The sequence below is a fragment of the Eleginops maclovinus genome, chromosome 12 (genome assembly GCF_036324505.1).
Source record: "Eleginops maclovinus isolate JMC-PN-2008 ecotype Puerto Natales chromosome 12, JC_Emac_rtc_rv5, whole genome shotgun sequence".
NCBI lineage: Eukaryota > Metazoa > Chordata > Actinopteri > Perciformes > Eleginopidae > Eleginops > Eleginops maclovinus.
In genome coordinates, this window is record NC_086360.1 from 17,335,667 (window position 1) to 17,356,495 (window position 20,829).

Below are 20,829 nucleotides of genomic sequence, written 5' to 3' on the forward strand. Positions count from 1 at the left end.
CCTAACTCTTTAACTAGTCTTAAAGATAGATATATTAATTTCCAGAGGTATCCAATGATCTTTTTGTTCATAGCAGCCTACCAAAGAATTATTGAGGTGAGGAACGATCCTGCAACTCTCAGATCCTCCATTTGAATAACAGAGATAAAGTCCAATTCTGCACAATTCTGTTTTGTATGTCACTTTAGTCCTCTTCAAACAGGATTTTTTTCTCAGCTCTTGCACCAACTCATTAAGTGGAACTGGAACATCTCATTGCAATAACATACATTGCATTACTTTATTGAAAAACGCTAAGTAGTTAACAAGCTGTTGTTGAAAACGTATAAGAATAACCAGCTACCAACTAGGTTTATAATTCAGAGACAGTCATTTGACAAACATCGATGTCAATCTCCACTGTGAGCTCACAAGCTGGATATTATTATTATATGCATGTGTGAAATACAAAATGAAAAAATTAAATCAACAATTAAAGTCGTACGTTGACCTCAATAGATGGATACACGCTGCCTGAGAAATTACTGAATATGTGAACCAACATATCTGATTGTATATTGATGTTGTGATTAAGGTATGCTTTATATTTATATTAAAAGAAATAAGGCGTGTATCACTCACGCTTCCTTGACCAGTCAAACTCCTGTATTGTGTGAATCCCAACGGTGAAAAATAATCCTCCTTAAAAGACCATCTGAACTAAATCAAGTTGATGGTATTGGGCTTTGGTTCCGATAATCAATAGAATTCTCTTGCTATTATAGCCTGTAAAATAGAACATTCAGGTAGGCCTAAAATGACCAAAGCTAAGTGTAAGATAATGTGGTGTAATAAGTTGAGATGAAACATTGAATTATTGCAAAGAGCCCATCTTCATGTTTATGCGAGTTTCAGAAAAGTAAGTCAGCCTAATTTTCGAGTCCCTATTTTGGTCAAATAAGATAAATGACTTACCTTCTGATATATTAAAAATGTTTTGCCATTTTATTGCATGTTTGAGATGTTTTAATTCTTATGGTGTAATTCGGAAAGTGCCTGAATATTGTTTGTAGTTTTCTTCCTCTATCTGTTAGTGTGTTTATATCTCAGTCAGTCAAATCTTTCTGATAATTTGGATCTAGTTGTGAATTTTTACTTGGCGTTCGGATTCATTTTCTCTTCGTTACATTTTAAACCACATAACAAAAAAGAGATGTTTTAAAATGTTCACAGATTTACAGAACTACTTGAAGTTATTTGAAATAAACTAAACTAAACTAAACTGAAAATACTAAATATAATGTACTTCCATTGACCACCATGGATATTTTCTTTGGTGAAATAAGAACACCATATTTTTATTTTCCCGACATTGTGGACAGTGGGCATTTGGAGTATTTTGTATCAGACAGCTCTGTATATTTAGGGGGAAACCGAGAGCATATTTTACCAAACGGACACAGTGCCACCTAGCGACGTCCACCTTTCATGTTGCAACATTCAGAAAATAGTTCGAACATAAAAAGGCATGCAGGTCTATATTGGTACATACTGGGAATACAATTGAAGTGTTATTTTGAATCTATAATAAACGGATACTTTAATTGTGTTTATACATTTAATTTAATTTAATTTAATTATTGAGTGTGTAAAGAGGGAGATCTTTTGCCAGTTATCCTTTATAACTTAGTGAAATCTGTTGTTTTTTCATTTCACACTGAGTATTGTTTTTTTTTGTAAGTGTTCAGTGAAAGGAAAACATTGTTAGGAAAAATTGTATCTAACTAAAGTAAACATGTTTACTCTTTGTTCAAGAACTGTTTATAGGCAATATTCAGAAAAATATCAGTAGTCAAAGGCTTAACAATAGTAATTTCATTAGTTGACTCAGTGTTAAACCTAGGATGTATGATGTACATACTGTATGAGAAAATATATTGATAACATGCACAAAATATATAAATATGCAGAACATTTTTCTCAAACGACAGTAGTTTGGCCCAATGTCCTGTATTTGGGTTAATGGGAAGTTGGGAATTCCATCTTTTAATTGGCTTTTTACTGGATGTTTTAGGTAAGTCTATATGTTTATACAAAAATAACCAGCTCTACAAAAGGCACACACTACTGTCTCACAGAAGCAGACTGTGTGCTCCAGAAGAGGAGGGTGTATGTCAGGGCTGGAGACAGGTCAGGACAAGGCATTGTAAGGAGCTGGGAAGGAGAATGAGTGTATTTTTGGAAATTTGGGGATGTGGATGTGCATTTCTTGCAGCTGAGAGGACAGCCACTGTGAGGGAGGAGGCAGGGAGAGACGTTGGTTGTGTTGTGAAGGAGACATGGTTTAAAGTAACTGTCTTCTCGAGAAGTAAAGAGAAGCATGTTGAGATGTTCTGAGAGATGCTGTGCTTGTGTGGAGTGTTGCTGGGAAAAAAAAGAAAGTTTTTGTTCAGCATCACCTTGCTAGAGGACCGCTTTTATATCCAAGAGCCAGCTGGATGTAGCATCATTAGAGTTTTACCCAGACAAACACAAAAGTGTGTTCATATCAAACTGTTTTAGCCGAGGCGGCCATCAATGCTCTGTGAAGCCCCTTAGGAATATCACGATTCATGTTCATTTCTCACCTCATAAAGGCCTGTTGTATCACAAAACCCATTAACAACACTAGAAACAAGGAGCAGCTCAACAGCACACAAAAAAGATATTGTTGTATCTGACTGAAATACTAATCCCCTGTGATACAGCTACTGCTAGCTCTGACTACAGTCTTCTCAGATGGAGACAGACAAGTTAAGTATGACAAACCGATGGCATGGTCTCTCTCTCCCCTCTGTCCCCAGTGATGATAAATGCAGCTGAGAGCTGCTGCCATTGCAGAGGCAACTTCATGACAATGGACAGTCAACAGGCTTTCAAGCACTGTCACAATACCAGTCTTCTCTGTAGTGATTTAGCACTCAATTTGTCTCCATATTTCACTCAGCGGGACAAGATAGCAGAAGTGGGTAACCTCCTCTACCCTTAATTCATGGCGTTTCTCAGATAGACATATATTACCATGGGGGTCACCCATAGAGACTGTTCCTTCCCTTGTTGGAGGAGTGGGGGCCAGCTTTCCCGTTTTGGCAACTTGGAGGATAGTGTGTTCTCTATGGGCCTGTCACTCAGCTTAGGCATCACAACTCCCTGGGTCAGTGTGGGTTAAGCAGCATCTGTCATCCAGAGAAGAACCATTGTATAAAGGGGAGGGATGCGACAGAGACCCCCCCCCCCACACTCCAACCCTTTCTCCTTGTCGGTTGGCTCCACACCTTTCCCAGAACAACAGGAAAACTCAGGAAAATCTCTGGAGCTAAACTTGACCCAGGCCCGGAGGATGAGGAAACACTCATGACATCACTGCCAACCCACCAGAAATAACTTTCCTCTCCAAGAAATCCTGCAGCCCCTGAGCAAATCTGGCCCGGGGCGAAGGTCGCATACACAAACATGGTAGGGGCGGACCTGACTTGGAGCTAAATCTTAACTGCGCCTTTTTCCTTTAAAAACATATAGTCTTGCCGCAGTGTCTTGTAGCAGGCGCTGCAGCCATGTGGTGCATCAAACAGTGGGTTTCTTTTCTTAGTTTTGGAGGCCTCCACATTTAGTTTTAACACATTTAAGAATATTATTACTTCTGCCTATGGGTTGAAAGCAATAAGCTGGTCTTTCTGGCTATCAGAAAGTGTTTTTAGCACTGATGAAATCTTTCTGCGGCATCATGCCTGGATGTCCTGCTGTGTCAAGTCTTGAGCCTCCCTTTGAGATCCATTTCTTCTCTTCATCTGTTGCCTCGTCTATTTAAGCGACACAGGCTCACTCATGACATGTCCCTTCATCATCTCTGCGAGGGAGACACATGGATGGATGGATACATGCCTACTGTAGACCACTGTGAGCTGCCACTTAACAGGAGGTGTGTGGGCGAGCCTGCCCATCTCCGCTTTTAGAAACAACATTATTTGCTTGTTCTGGGGGCAGATATGACTGGTTTCCTTGCAGCAGGCACATGTGACTATTCCTCCACAAACAATAAAAAAGGCGGATATCTCAGGCAGCAGACAGGCGGCTCTTCCTGCTATTTAGCACGGATTCCGCTGTTATTGTGCGACTCTTCTGACCTGCGGGTCACTGAAAGTCTAGTCCATGCTGAAGTCACCAATAACGTCTGAGGGGATGTTTTTCCTATCCAAATGGCATTTTACAGTAGATGCTCAGAGCTCATACAAGTTAGTAAACATTTTATTTAAAATTAAGCTCAAGCTAGTGTGTTATCAGGAGTTGTGCAAAAGTTTGAAAACAATTTTTCAAAAGCTGTATATAATGTCAACTGCTTTTTAGGCTAGCACATCTAGGTTTGCTATTGCAGGTTGTTAAAAAAAAGAGGGGGGAAAAAAAAGGTACACTGACAAAAATCTTAAGCCAACTATTGCCCACATGAATGCAACAGGAACCCTGTTGTCACCACGTCCCCTTAAGGTCTAGCGTTCAACCTCCAACAACCACCTGTATACAATCAGACGACAGAAGCACAATCTGAAATTTATGTTGAATTTATTTGATATTTAGACACAATATGTAGACTTATGGCACACAAACAAGATTTCGTCAAGAAAAAGGCACAAGACATCCTACATTCACTACCATGTCCCCTGAATTTCAAAAGCTGATCAGAAACATTTAAAATGCGAGCAGTTCGGAAATCAAACAGTTGTACATTTTATAAATTAGAATAAGACTGTACAGTTTCCTCTCCCCCCTAACATTGTCGTGAGCGATGGTAAACCATTGATTGAGGTTGTTTTCTCTAGCCACAGGCTTCTCTATTCAACACACAGCAGGAATCATTAAGATAGACAGTGGAAACATTGATTACACTGAAGACCAATCGTTTCACACTGTTTGCTACTTGACACACGTGTATACAATCTCAGTACAGTAAAGAAGACCTGCTGGCCGTCTCTTAACTGTATATACCACTTCTCACCAGATTTAAAGTGTACCATATTTCCCAGAAAAGGATATGGTTCGGTGGAACGAAGCAAACTAATTGGGGCAACTGATGAATAACACCTAAAAAAACTGATAAACTGAATTTTTGTAAACATATCAGAAATCCATTCACACCCTTTGGACAAGCCACTAAACCGTTAAGTGATAGTATCTCGTATCATTTACAAAAATAAACACATTAGGAGAATGCAGATTATGCCATTGAATCTGGATCTTGGAGAAAATAGGGCATAAGGAAGATACATTTCTAAAAACAGAACCCAATCCCCGTTGCACAATTTCAGATATTGAAACATCACAAAAAACACAAAGAACGAGGATCGAATGAGGAAACCACTTGTACTGTATATGTATGTAACACTATTGATGATCACTGTAGGCCAGAGCCACATAATTCTGCAGGGGAGAAAAAGTGCACCATGGAGTTGAAGAGTCATTAATATGGCATTTCAATTAAAAGGCTGATGGGAATCTGCAGCCTTTTGCAGCAAGGTGTACAGTAAAGGCTCATCTGGTGGCAAATAACACTTTTTAGCTTAGTGAAGGAATGGCAATGATTCAGGCACTGCTAAACACATCAGGAAGAATGCACTTCTACACCCTTGAAAAATAAAGGAGTGATCACAAACAACTTTGCTCATAAAGCTCTGTCTGCCATGATTCAATCCTAACAAGTAGTAGGCTCATAGCGTGTGCTAACCTTTTGGTGTTAGGACAATTGCCAGTCAGAAAATAAGGGAGGTAGCTAGAGCAAAAGCTGACAGCAGAGGTACGATAGGTATAAAAGGCCCAATATAGGTCCGGAGATTAAAGGCAAGCAGTATGTGGTGCTGGTGTCGACCGGGCACTGGTGCGGCCGTCTGTAAACACACCAAGGGTGAAGCAGCTGACGAGGCCTTTTGGAAAGCGTGTACCTCAGATAACCAGATGAGGAAGACGGGCCTCTGGGGTGGGCTGGGCGAGGTGGGGTGAGCAGTGCGGTAAAGTTTGGCTTGTGACGGAGGCTGGAGGGGTGTAGCACCATCTGTGGTTGTTTTTCAGTGCAATTGTCTCTCTGGGGACATCTGCTATTGAGGTGAATGGTGTGTTGTATGTTGTGTGCAAATGTCTTCAGAATAGGGAGTGTGCGGAGGGGGGTGGGAAGGAATCAGTGGGAGATGTAAACACTTTCAAAGTAACATCCTTTTAGCTGAACCAGCATGCATAGATCTGCCCAGCTCACGCTTTCAGGAGACCAGTCACTGCAGAGGCATCCACACCTGTGAGCGTGTGAGGGTGAATTCACATGTTTATTCCTGTGTGCGTGATGTATCAGCGTCATATGCATGCATGTGTGTGTGGGATTGTATTAAGTCTGTATGAGAGTGAGTACCTGTACAGGCATGATTGTCAGTGATAATAAGATGCAGTGTTGGGTAAAGTGGGCTGACGGGGGGGGGGGGGGGGGGGGATTACAATTGGCAAAGGCGCCAAGGGTGTTAGTAATCTCTTAATGGAGGCTGTGGCAGGAAGGAACATGAGTATGACAAACACACACACACTCATGCCGGGGAATGCAAACCCCTGAGCCCCAGTGTGTGTGTGTACAGTTCAGACCAAGGAAGAGACAAAGACAGGTCAGGCGGAGCATCATCTTGAGAGGAATGTTTTGGAGAAAAAAAAGGAAAAGTCTAAAAAAAAAAAAAATGACAGGGGAAATGTTTAGTCCAACACCTGCCACAGTGGAATCAATCCAATAAATGTGCTTTGTAAAAATGTATCTCTACTGCAAAAAAGCTCCTGCTCATATCTCTCCAGAAGGCTAGGTCTCGTCAATAACATGATGCTGATATCTGGCCTTTCTCTGCCCAGGAGATCAAAATGAACCAGAGTCTTATCAGCTACCATCATGTTGGTTTTCTAGAAATCAATTCCTCAGTGTATAGAATGTCTATGATTGGGTGAAAGTCAGGGATCTGCTCTAATGATTGCCCCCCCCCCACAGCCAGAAAAAAAAGAGAGAAATTGGCACCAAAGACAGCCTTTTTTCGCAGTTTGCATCACTCCTGTCATTGTGGGCGTTTAAAATCCTTTGCCTTTTCATTCGTCAGCAGCACTGGTTCCTCGTACTTCTCCCCGTCTGCGAAGCTGTGGGGAAACAGAGGGACAGACGTTAGCTTTGTGCAAGCTAAATCAGGGAGAGGCATGTTAGGTGAAGGCTTCCATTCCAGTGGAAGTCCTTCGTGCAGGTTTGCTGGTTAGTGTGCTTATGTTCAGACACATTTCTATTCATAAAATGGACTGAGAAAATAGGACAGATCTACTTCTTGTTTCACAAACCATAAAAAGTACTGCATGTCCTTTTGCAAACTGCCATCTTTAGCCTTCTTCAGTAGAAATCTGTTCCAACAGTTTATCAGGCCTCTTGTTTGTCTTTTGCTAGATAAACGCATCACTTTCAAAGTCTCCCACCTTGAGGCTGATGGCTTTGGAAAGTCAATTAGTGGTGGAATCTGATAGCCACACACCTTAATAGAAGAGTGCAAACTAACGGTGCTCTAAACAGAGGAATAGACAGATCTGATGAAATGGCACGAGGATTCACCCTCCGACTTCTCCATCCTTTCCCCCCCGTCCTCCTCCTCCCCTTTTTTTCTCAATCACAGCACAGACTCCTTCTCAACTGCAGAATTCCATTTGTATGTTAATGAGGAAAAAAGGATCCATCTTGGAGCCTCCCCCTTCGTTCTTGTCCCTTCCTTCCCTCACGCCTCCCCCTCCTGCACTAACAGCTCCCGACCAGTAAACACAAAAAGAGGCAGACGTGACTGTGGGTGCATCCTCTCGGTAAGGTGGAGTTTCTCATCCCCCCTCGTGCAGTGTGGATGACAGTGTCTGTATGTGGGCGCTCTGTGGCCCTGCCAGCACTGGAGCCCAGAGGTTCGGGGCCTGGTTGACCTCTGCACCACAGCCCTCTTTGATGGTAACTGCCTGTTTACTTACTCCAAGGGAAAATGTGAAACACATGCTGGATTGGGCGAGATGTGGGGGGGGTGCAGAGAATGCTGCATGTTGGCCAAGAATGTTTGAGCCTGGCCCACTTTGGCCAGATCGGCCCAGATTCCTCCCTTCTTCTCCTTGTACGGCCAAAAGCTCCCAAATATTTAAAAGGAGTTCCAAGAGTCACTACAGAGGATGCGGATCACAGAAATTAAGCTTTCCATTTGATATAGGACTGTTTATTTAGCCTTTAATTCTTCTATGGCGGGTTAAAGTCTGCAGGTACGGGTTGAGAGTGTACCTTCTGTGTATGTGTTTGAGTGCTGGTCACCTCTTAAAATACAGCATGTGTGATTCTGACAAAGGTTTGCCGAGACATTCAGGCTTTTTCAAGTGTGTACCGCATACATATGTGCAGTCTCTGGTGTGTTCACATATGCAACAGGCACTTATGCAATCCATGGTAGAAGATTTTTCACTGGGTCAGCAAAACACCTAACGACCCAGCACATGCATCATATTTCTCTGGTGTTATTGATTAACTAATTCACAGTGAGCTACGGTGTTGCAAGTGAAAGCATGCACGCGCACACACACACACACACACACACACACACACATGCATGGATAGAAAAAGTGAGCCTCTCACAACACCGAAGAGTACAGAGTGAAGGCAGCATGCAGTGTTACAGAAGCAGAAACAGGGAGCAGAGAGAGCTTCTTAGAGACTGGCCCGTACCAGCGAGAACTTACACAGCAACACTCAGACCTACACGTGGCTTGGCTACTGGTCTGCAGCCTTAGTGCCTCGCAAAGAGCCTTTCTTACGCATCTAGATGAAAATGAAATACAGTAAATCACAGAAATGATGATTAGGAAGCATGGACAAAGTAACCATGGGAAGGTTTGTTACTTTCAGTTCAATATGCATCTCAAAATGTATTCTGAAATGCATTAGGGGACAAGGAAGTAATATTTGTACAGCAAATTGTCAGAGAAAAGTGTGCCAAATCGTAATGTTACTCTTTGGGGAGCTAATGATACAGCAATGCTAATCAGGAAGTCAATATCCTTCTCTTCCACGTCAATGTGTTTAGTATTTCGCAGCACCGCAGGTACTGTGACGAGGGTATGAAAAAGCACAGAGATATTAATTAGATAATAAACTAATGGTGTTTAGCGGCAGAAATGTTGTCCAGAAGGGTTCCCATTTTATCACACTAAGATAATCCTCGTCTATTGAATTTATCTAAAGTATAATGCTTGGAAGACAACAGCGCCATCAGATTAAAACTAAACATTCTGGTTCCTTTCGAGCTCAGGATTAGAGATGCATCGGTAGAGTCTGTACACTCCTGACGAGTCACCAATAATAAGTACATTCGATAGCATGGGGTTCTTGTTTTACATAGTGGGTCATTTCATTTCAATCACTCACTTCATCCAGCTCATTCTGTGTCTCTGCCTCCATACGGCGAATATCTTCCATGTTCAGCTCCACCCACTTATCAATCCAGCAGAAGACCTGGCGGTGGAAGTTGTTGAAGATCCTCTTCTCTTGCTGAGGGAGACAGATGTATTCTGGGTTACAGCTTAGGTGTTCAAATCAGGGCTGCGCGATACGAGTCACAAATAATATGTCAATAGTTTTAGGCTGTGACGCAATACATAATGCATAGAGTATAACCCTTTAATGCATATGTTCATACCAGTATGATGATTGCACTAAACTAATGGGTAACAATAATACAAAAATTAAAGGACACCCTGGGATGGTATTGTCATTTTGCAATAAGATTGGTCTTTGGCAATGTGTTTACTTTTACTCATCACACATCTGACACATTTTTCTATCAACAGTTTTTAATCATTGATGTGTTTATTATTAATCATCAAACAAAACAAAAACATCTATTTATTCATGGATATGATCTAATATTACAGACTGACTTCAAAGAATGACAAGTGAGTTGGACCAAAAGGTGACAGATTTTGAAGGCAGTTCTCACACGCTTATAGCGAGTATTCTTTAAAATATATAGAAAAGGTACATAAACTGCTATAAATTACATAGGACAAAAGGAATGAGTCAAAACAGAAACAGACCTATCATGATACAACCGCACAACAAAACGTAAACAAGCACTATTTGTCAGTAAGACGGTTAAGAGGCAACAGGTAACTCAGAGCCAAGATAAGCGACTGTGTGAACATGTTATTCTAACCTCATGGATGAAGTTCTCCACCTTGGTCTGCAGGCCCCACCACTTGAACTTGACGGTGACCAGTTTGTAGGCACACATCCTCGGGCAGTCAGTCTTACTACCCAGCTCTTTCTGTTAAGAGAAGAACAGCCAAAACAACAATGTATAACTCTTCACTTTTTAAAGCTCACTATCAGAATAAATAACGCAGTGAAAACTTTCCAATGAGAGATTAATCCTAAAAACAGAAGAAAGAATATTATTTAAGACGAATCTTTGCAACATTCAAAGCTCAGAATCATTAATACATAATGCTTTGGGTATGGAGCTTGCTGAAATAATTATCAATATGAAGATGTGCTGTGCAGAGATAAAAGTGCCCTAATCTACGACACACTTTCTAAATCCATCCGCCGCTTGCACTCTGTCTTCCTGTGAAGAGAAGAAACGGAGGAGGGGGTTGGGGCAGAGCAAAGTGGATAAACTCCAGATGAAGGGACCATTTCTCTGCCTCCGCCCTGACAGCGACACCGTTCCCGACAGGCATGCCTTTGTGGCCACGGAAAGCAGATAAAACGGTGCTCGCTAGGCGATAAAGGCTTCGCGGTGCAAAGCTGGTTACATTATTAACACCTAGGACCTCCTCGCCCCCAGAACACACACTCTCCCTCCGAGAACACCTGTTTAATTAATCACTTCATTCTGGCTCGGCATTCCAAGAGAAAATGCCACAGACCCGCCTCAATCACCCTCATCCCACTGCCGTTTGATGCTGCGATCATGGAGGGGGAGCGGGAGAGGGGGAATGAGAACCATTTCTAAATTTGCAGTGGGTTTAGAAAAGTTGTCATCGCTAAAGGAGAACTTCACATGAAACGGATTCTACATCAAAACACTTACGGTGACATTTCTTCTCTCCCTCTCTGTGCCCCACTCAAAGGAGCAGAAGTTTTCAGAAATACAAAGGGTAGCGATATGGAAGCATGTGTGCATGCAGAGATAGACAAGAGTTTTATTGCTCTGAGAAGCTGGCAGAAATTGTGCCTCTGTTGTCACATAACTACTTTTTTTCTCCCCTCACCTTTTCAAAAACAGTCTTTTTCCATGTCCACAGCGGACGGGAAAGTGATCTAATTAAAAACACAAAATAAAAAAAGTTGTGCTTCTTTATTCAGACTTTTTAAAGCTGTTTGGATGCCTTTGTTCTTGAATTCTTGAAGCAGAGAAAAGTTTCCCATGGTGAACTTTGAGGGCTCCACTGCAGAGCAGAAATTCTCTGTGCTCCCACAGTGAGCAGGACCCGTTCAGGAGGCTGCGGGGTACGGCGGGGTTTAGAGCAACACAACTCCTGACAAAGTTTCTCTGTGTGGAGCAGCAACATCTTATTGACTTATTACCCTCTATCAAAAATACATCAGTCTCTATACAGAACTTCTGCTTGTCAAATTTAGAACCCATGTCCTTACACGGCTTCTATCCCATTTGTGTCTTCATCTTATGTCCCGCAGTCTGGCAGGCGGAGCTCAGAGTAAAACCTTTATCTGACCTGGTGACTAGAAATTTCTATTACATCCAATTAGGGCTGAGAAGGAGGTGATTTGTCTTCATCAAATTGCAGCCTCACAGATCGGCCGACCCGAGTCTAGCCTCCCTCCAGCTCTGCGCACCGAGATTAGAACAGGCAATGGGGAGGGGGTAAAAAAAAAAGGACTCTTTAAAAAGATATCTCTACAAATTGATCCAAATGAATAAAAGTAAAACTTCTTTTTTTAAAACACTAAATAACTTAAGTCTAGATATGTCTCAAACATCTGGACAACAACTCCTGTCATGCTGCATAGGAACAGTGAGTGAAAAGCATTTTTTAACTCCAGCCACAAATTCTTGATTGGATTGAGGTCTGGACTCTTTTAGGCATTTCTCAGAGTAGCTTTGGCTTTATTTTAAGGGAGTTCTCATCTAGCTGGAAAACAAATTTTCTCCCAAGTCTTGCAGACTGCAGCAGGTTTCCCCTGAAAGATTTCCTGTCTTTTCATGAATTAATGTTGTGCTCTTACAATCATAATGCTTCCTTACCAGTAGCAGAGCAGCATCCCCAAAGCACGATGCTGGCACCACCCAACACCCCCAGCTCAATAATTGCTTCTCAGACTGCTGGACTCACTTCCAATGTGTTTGAGAGACTCCCACACACCTTCTGCTGTAAATGTGTTCAGCTTTTAAGAGTGGGATTGTGGGATTGTGTGTGTTGCATGCGTGGCATCTCCTATCACGACCCTTTCGCTTCTTCAGAGTTGGCACAGGCCTCTCTGTGGGGAGGACAGTCTGCTCTCCACCGATTTACAGATGTTCCATATTCTTTCCATTTCATTACGACACATACTTATTAGTGTTAGTGCTTTGGAAAATGTCTGCACAGATTATGCAATTACAGTGGCAAAACAACAAGTAAAACTTCAGCTGCAACCAGGTACAGTATGTACCCCCTTCAAACAGTCTGGGGGGTCAGATGGGGGGGGTCAGACGTGGGTTGTATCTTTGTTCATCTCTGGTGACATTAATTGCCATTTGTGTTTGAATGCAATATGTGACTTGCAAGAGCGTTACCTTCCAGGCGGGCCCCAGGGGTCCTCTGCCGGTCTTAGCTGACTTGAACTTGGCAGGGTCCTCATCTGGCTTGTAGTCCTACAGTGAGAGCAATTTATATAATTAATACAATACATAGCACATTATATTTAGCTCAAACAAACTGCTCAACAAGTTCGGTTAATGTGTTCCTGACTGAAATGTTTTTACGTGAATACCCCTACATCATAACTTGAGCAATGAATAGGCATTTTGTTTTATTTGGCAAGAAAATTGTCAAGAAAATCCCTGCATGATATGAAAAAAAGAAATCCGGTAAAGAGTTAGACATTTTTAGAACATCATCTAATACAAAAGATCATTTCTTTTCATTCGGACACAGGAGGTAACAGAATGCCACGTTTCTCCTACACTGCTGTTCACTCACTGTGCTCTTAACTAACTTTACTCCTTTTCAAAAACCCACCACGACTCAGAGATAATATCATGCAGCCCGGCCAGAGGTCAGCCTTAAGTGGCTCTGAGACAAAAGACACTCTATGGGGCGTTCATGCCATCAGCAACATCTGTTTAATTAGGGAACCCTGATACCGGTTCATTCACGTGACTTTGCTTGCACCCACCTAAATGTGTGTTGACTTTGTGTTGCTTGCTGCACAATTGTATGCATTTGCAGGTGTCTAAGCACAGCTGCTTTAACAGCAATAACCCTGTTTACAATAGATTTTCACACAGTTAGGTCCTGCTAACCCTATTTTATATAATTAAACATGTATTTGCCACAGCACAGAGGATATTCGTTCCATGGCAAAAATATTTTTTTAAGTAGAAAAATACGTGGGCACATAAGTTGAATTCATAAAAAATGCAAGAGAAGTAGTAATACAAATAAATGAAATGGCTTTCAAATTATCAACAGCTCAAGGGCCCAGCAATTTTAAATAAATCATGATGCGCCTGCAGCTAAAAAGCTACTTTTCAGGGCTATCGGTCAACAGGAGGGTGCCAAACGTGTGGAAAGAGATAGAAAACCCACCCCTAAACACACACACAATAATTTGGCTGTTTTAATGCTGAGAGCTCCATCACTATAACAATACGCTGTGCTGCACTAATGAGGCCTGTGAATCGATATGCTGGGGTAGACGAAAAGGAGCTACTCCACAAGTAAAACAGTGTGTATGCCGTGTGTGTATTTGTCTAGTTCCGGCATACGAAGCACTGTGAGCCTTAATTACACTAACAAACTCATCTGTGCTGGCAGTACGCCCCAGGCCCTGCAGCCATGCCTGAGGCTGAGGGCTGATAGGGTCCTCAGACACAACACACTCCTCCAGCAAGGCAAACACCTCCGCCTCGTTAACTACCCACCACAAACAAACATGGACACACACACACACACACACACACACACACACACACGCACACACACACGCACACACACACACACACACAAATGAGGCAATGTGATGTCAAATAACAGCAATAACGTGTAACATCTTCAAAAAAGATTTCAGAGATTCCACGAGTATCAACAACTCATTAATATTTTTGAAATATCGGTGAGGGCATGTAAGGCTGCTCAAATTATGTGTATAGTTTTTAAAAGATTAAAAAGGTTTGGATCTGGCACCTGCACCGTACGCCGGTGACCCGGGTTCGATTCCAGACCCGTGGTCCTTTCCGGATCCCACCCCGACTCTCTCTCCCACTTTTCTGTCACTCTCTACTGTCCTATCCGATTAAAGGCAAAAAAAGCCCCCAAAAAATAACTTAAAAAAAAAAAGGTTTGGATCTAGCGGTGCTTATGTCAAATGTAAACTAAATGTCAGATCATTTACATCATGCTATTTTATATAGCCGGTTCTTGTCGTCCGTTGTCAGCCAGAAAGACATGTGTTCAATGGTATTCTTCTGGTTATTGTTTAAATGCATCTTGAGTGATGTTTAAAACCCATTACATATGTTAAATACACAATAAAGCCCGGAGGCTTATTTTAATTGAGGTCCTCTAGTAAAACACACTAAGATAAAGCAACACAGACATAATGAACACTGATCTGTTGAATACATACAGTTGATAATGTGTTTTAGTAATTATGTTCCCATTTATATATTCTCCAAATGTTTTCTGAAAGTGAAAGCTAATGTTTCTCTGAAACAAATAACTTTAAAATGTCCTAAAAAAAATTAAAAGATTATTCATTATCAAAAATAAATGAACAAGCCCAGTTCAAAATTCTTTTTGTGAAGTGGAATAGTTCAGCAGATTTCTTTGTAATGATCAGGCTTGTCCACTTGAAGGCGCCACACTTTTCTTTTTGTTTATTTTGTTTTCACTTCCGTGCCGAAGAGTTTCTACTTACAGCAGCGGACACATCACTTCTGTCTGCGATGTCAATGGGCACCACTGTTACATTCGGCCATGTGAACATGTCTAGTTTGTGCACCTGAACAAACAACAACAAAAACATGGAAGATGAGCTTACTAACACAAATCTCATACTCCAATTAAAATCTGATCCAGCCTCGATTAGGTGTAGAGGTACTCACATTTTCTAGTGTTCCAAGGTCCGGTTTGTGCCACGTCTCGATCTTAATGAAGAAATTGTCTTTCATATACTCATTCTAGAGAGAAAAGGTGATAGGATATTACATAAAGGTATATAGGATGCGAACTGAGTATGAAGCAGGCCTTTAAATTTAGTTGAAGGGAATATTTAAATAAACAACAAAATAAGAGCCATTGAGACTATTTACCGTCACAACTGGATCAAGATGAGGTATTAGGAGAAAACAGAGAAAAAAAATACCATTACATAACAATAAAAACAGTTTAAATTCACATGTGTTTAACAGGAGAAGACTACGGGTTTCAGGGAAAAGCAAGGGTAGGGTGATATAGGGAGGGGGACTCACTGGTTCTGCAGTAGGGGTAGGCATTCCAGGCTTTTTCATGAAATACCAGGGAGCCTTCAGGGGCAAACACCTTGACAAACCCTGGGACTTTACTGTAGGCAGGGTGAAGAGGGGGGGGGGGGGGGACAGGTAGATGTAGGTGAATAAAAGTAGAGGGAAGAGGTATTGCCTCAGTTATGATAATTTCTAGAGGGAATATTGTGCAGGTAGTAAACCAACAACTTGAAATGCTTCACAACAAAGTTAGACAATGTTGCCACTGCCTGGCAGCCCAATGCTATTACACCTTGAGAAGAGAAAAAACAAAAGACAAATACCTTTTTAGGTGGTAGATCTTGTGAGTATACTGTCCCTTCTCGCCGTCCTTTTCATAGGGTTCATTCTTGAGTACCTCAATGCCCTCTCCACCACCCGTCTCATTTTTACTTGCTTCAGCCACAGAGAACAGCTGTCCCACTTGGTACTGCAACACAAAACACAAACAAAAAAACTCATCAGTCACTCAGTACATTCTTATGAAAGGGTTAATTTGAATCATTCATTTGTCCCAGCTTATTTGGGCCCCTTGTGGATTTCCAGAGTCGTTAGGTAACAGCTCTGTGTCATATGTTTATGTTATGATTATAGAGACACAGCACTTGATATGCATTATAAAATTAATGCTAATAACTCTCATTGTCCAGATGGCACTTAATAAAGTGCAGATTTGTCTAAATGTGCCAAGAAAAACGACAGCAGAACTCAACAGTCAAAGAAAGTTGTGTAAGACTTGTTGTGTGGGAGCAAGCGTCTTATTTTTTGTACTATACTGCCGTCTTTCCATATCAGAACACAATCACAGCAAGCTTAATCTGCCCAGTCTATTTGCATTACAAGTTGCAATACCCTTCATTCTGCAGGCCAAGTTAACTAGTGTCGCATGTCATGATGTTTGAACAGCAGACGGATAACCAGAAGGGCGGATGTTTGCTTTATCTACCAGAGCTCTTATAAGTATTTTCCCTCTGAGGAGAACAGTTATTTTTCAATTGTTTGATATGACCTTTAAAATGCGACATTAATCGCCAAGATATTTTAATCACCATATAAGGCAGCAGGGTGAGAGTCTGGCACTCATGACAGAAACCTTTATAATAAACAAGGAATGAATCCAGCTCTTGCTACGCAAATCACATGAATGACAAATGATGCTTTTTTCCCAGAGGAGCCTTAACATGCAACCAGAAGCCAGACACTAGAAATATTAGTAGTAGTGCATTTATTATTCACTATAAATCAATTGAGAGATAATTATTTTTGGAGAAAGATTGATAAATAATAGTTATAATGACTAATTCCTATAAACCACACCTATGTGACACAATTAAATAAAAAGAGATCATCCGGTGCAAGTGTAAAATGTATTTCAGTGAACAAAATCAATTTCTTAATATCCACGTGTCCAACTATGACGGCAAATAATATCTATACATGTCAATACTAGAACCATTGATCTGATGTTCTTAAACTTAAAGACACATTGTAATTTTAATAAGAACATGTGTGATCCATACAAACGAATATAAGAAGAGTTAGTGTAGTGTGGTGAAAAATAAGTCCAGACTATTTAAAAAGGACCGTTTTTTTAAAAGGTGGCAATCACTTTTTGGATCCACGTTTAAAATATTGGAAAATATTGCGAACAAGTGAAAATGTATAAGAAGGGAAGACAGCATTTTACATCATTAATCAATTTGTTTAGGTAATAGAGACCGATTACTCACCTCCTCAACACTACAGGGTAAAACCACTCGACTGCAAGAGAAAGAGAAGTGTGATTACATTCAGACATAGCTGTTTCTTAAAGACAAAGCTTGTTAGGCAACTCTGCCAGAAGCACTGCACTACTATTTGGAAGTGAACAAGTATAAATTCATCTCCAAAAACACTCAAGGCAGGTGCAGAAAAAATATACTGTACACTGTATAAAAACACTTCAATACAAAAAAAAAATCTCCATGCATAAAGTAAACTATAAAAAATAAGCCGCTAGAGAAGAGGCAGAATTGCAACAACCACGCATTATGAATAACGTCAACAATACACAGAAACCTTCTGACTGTATGAGAACAGGAAGCTAGTCACTGTGGCTCCATTACTGCACGGTTTTACTCACTGCTGACTTCAGCAACATGAGAAAAACCCATCATTAGACCAGAGCGGAATAGTTGGAAATTGGATAAAGTCAAGTAATGAAGACAACTGTAACGAAAGGAGGTGATAGAGGAAGAGGAGCAGAGGGAAATATAAGCAGTGGGCCATTTTAGGTCAAACATATTTCTTAAAAACAACAAATGTGCTGCACACAAGTGACAGCAGGCACAGCACTTGAATAAAACAATATCTGCATTTGTATCTGACATAACATCAGAACATTTAAACAGTGTTTTCTTTTTGCATAGTATTAGTAAATGTCCTGACAGACTGTTTCTTCTGGGTGTGGTATGGTCAAACCAATTGCATCATTTACCCTGATGAACATGAAGCCTCAGTCAATGACCACAAACCATACAGGGCAGGGGGGGGGGGGGTTCACAGCTATTTGAATGTGAATGAATTCAGTTAGTGGGGATTATATAATTTCAGAATATTAATCTGGTTCTGTTTAGCACAGACAATGTTTCAACCTGACAGAAAACTGAAAGAGCAGAAAGAGACAAAGATAACTTTTGAACCAGAGGTCAAGGGAATAGATGCAATAACTAGTCATTCGTAAAGGTAACTGGAAGTTTAGCATCATAATCTGTGAAGATTTATATTAGGAACAGGACCCAGTTGCACAACAATCCATTTAACAGACTTGAATAAACAGGTGTGTTTATTTAACAAAGATATTCATAAAACTAGGAAACTAAACCCGGTTTACCTGAGTTAAATATATTTAAACTAGATTGGTAACATTAGATAAAAATATAGGCTACCATGCCAAATCAGTATACCCATGTTGTCTAACCACAAAAAGAGACCAGAGGGCCCATAGAAAAAAATGCTTCCTAAAATGTTTAGCTCTTGGTGTTTAGTATCTTGGGGAAAAAACAGTATTTTTTCATCATGCAACACTGTAGGGACACTGACTACATTTATGTTTTGAATTAAATATTATTTATTTAGGGCCAAAACTATCTACCATCTATATTAAAATAGCCATTATTTAATTAAAGTAGAAAAACATCACTATCTGCAGTTCCAATGGCAGTACTGTTATTAAGGCCGTGCAGTGCTGAAGTACAATGGTATTTCTTAAGATGCTAAATGTAAGCCTGTGTAATATTTATGGAATTAGACACCATGGTAATATGATTTTACATAACTGTAATCTGTGTATTTACAGAGTTTCTGTGGCCTGCAGAATTAAACCAGCAATCCTCAGCCACCCCTTCAGGCATCCATTCCTAATATCCATATGAACAACAGGGTGTTAGGACCATGTGTGTGGACTTAAGAAATACCTATTAAGCCTTAACAACAACCAGCTGAGTGTTAATAACTAGTTGCAATATGCAAAACAGAAGGACATGTTGAGGTTAATTGTATGCAAACAGGAAAACAAAAAGACAAAAAAGGGCCCAATCAAACCACTAATCACAAAAGCCAACACGTATTGCTTAATATTCGAGCAATGACTGAACCAAACCAGAGACATATTTTGAAACTTTGCTGCATAATTAAGCTCCTATTTAATTTATGTATTAATATGATAGTATGCAAAAGTGATGTTTGATCTGAGTTTATAATACCTGTGTCACGTTCCTTTGGTACAGGCTTTCAGTTTTAAAGTTAATTTAGATGAAACAGGAGACATCACAGAGAACCATAAGCCTTAAACAGTAACCATAGACTTCCTGTCTTTCTAAATACGCAACAGTTCCTTTACTGTTGAAGTAAAAAACTACATTTCCAAATTTAGCAAGCACACATTAAACACCAGTGCGACCTTTATTATGACTAAACAACTGCTGAGGGTTTGCTTAATGTCCTAACCCGTAATGTCTTTAATGTCAACACCAGCATCTGTTGATCCAACTTCATAACTCAAACCGCTAACAGCTAGCTAGCGTTACCTAAACACTACCGTTACTACGGCTAGCAGGCTATTTGATGGAAACAGCTTCCTTTAACACGAGAGTAAGCAAATCTACACGTTAGTATAAGTATTGGATAAGATTAGTGGACACCGCAAAATGTGTAACGTTAAGTGTCTAAGTGTAACAGTTGCACAAAATAGCATTAGCAGTGCTAAGTGTTGTCCATCCATGTTAACGCTATACCGTTAGGTTAGCTAGCATTAGCAAACCGTGAGCTAATTCGTAGCTCAAGTTAAGTTTAAGTTTCACAACAGGAGTGAACACATACCGCTACCCTTATCTTAAAAAGCATGCAGACAAAGCATGGACTGAACACTTTAGAAGCGAATAACTGAAGGTGAAACCACGAGAAACGGTAAGGTACAACAGCAGCTGTCACACAGAGCCATAACGCTGTCAACGCCGGTAGGCCACAGCAGCTCTAGAGCAATCCCACCCTTCCCTCGTGTGTGACACAGCCAAGATGAAAAAGTTTTCATTCGTGTCAAACTTAAGAAAAAAATGTCCCGCCTAACCGAATACGTTAAAACTTCAAGCAGTTGGTTTAACATTTTAAAAAAGATGCCAGTTAAAAGAGAAAACATCGGACTTACTACTCCTTGATGAGGACCATGGTAGCTCGTTCCTCTCGGTGCCACTGATACTGTCCAACGAGCGCTGATTGCGGCTGACGTCATGAGCTGCAACGAGGGGCCCCCGGTTCCTCCCATCTGAACGGTGATTTGCAGAAGTTGGCATTGGATGGACCAGCTAATTGGTGTTAACAATGAACTGCATAAATAGGTATTAACGCCCAAACATTGTCGAACTATTAAACTTGTCCTAAATTACATAGGTGTCATTTACACTGGGGACGCTGGACACATGGCTGATTTTGTCCCCATTACTTTTTAAATCATAATCTGTTCACAAACATAAGTGTTCTGTAAATCATATTGCAACGCCAAGTAATGTTAACTATCAAATGAGAAGGTTTGTTTACA

General features: G+C 40.7%; 1 protein-coding gene across 1 annotated transcript; it reads right to left on the reverse strand.

Moving 5' to 3' along the window:
• Nucleotides 1-4,558: 4,558 nt before the first annotated feature.
• On the reverse strand, nt 4,559-20,565 carry LOC134873363 (phosphatidylinositol transfer protein beta isoform-like). The gene is made up of 11 exons (XM_063896897.1): nt 20,440-20,565; nt 17,486-17,516; nt 16,040-16,185; nt 15,723-15,814; nt 15,564-15,571; nt 15,357-15,431; nt 15,170-15,253; nt 12,825-12,902; nt 10,239-10,349; nt 9,452-9,574; nt 4,559-7,161 (listed from the first exon to the last, which is right to left on the reverse strand). The coding sequence occupies exons 1-11, from the start codon at nt 20,457-20,459 to the stop codon at nt 7,114-7,116; spliced, it is 816 nt and encodes a 271-aa protein (XP_063752967.1). The 5' UTR covers nt 20,460-20,565; the 3' UTR covers nt 4,559-7,113.
• Nucleotides 20,566-20,829: the final 264 nt, after the last annotated feature.

What these genes read in the sequence shown, in the direction of transcription:
- LOC134873363 (XM_063896897.1), bottom strand. Translation starts at nt 20,459, where the DNA reads ATGGTCCTCATCAAGGAGTA. An exon ending in GAAGTGATGTGTCCGCTGCT is followed by an intron (nt 12,903 to 15,169) that starts GTAAGTAGAAAC and finishes CTCTCACTGTAG; the next exon opens with GACTACAAGCCAGATGAGGA. An exon ending in CCCTGGGGCCCGCCTGGAAG is followed by an intron (nt 10,350 to 12,824) that starts GTAACGCTCTTG and finishes TTCTCTTAACAG; the next exon opens with AAAGAGCTGGGTAGTAAGAC.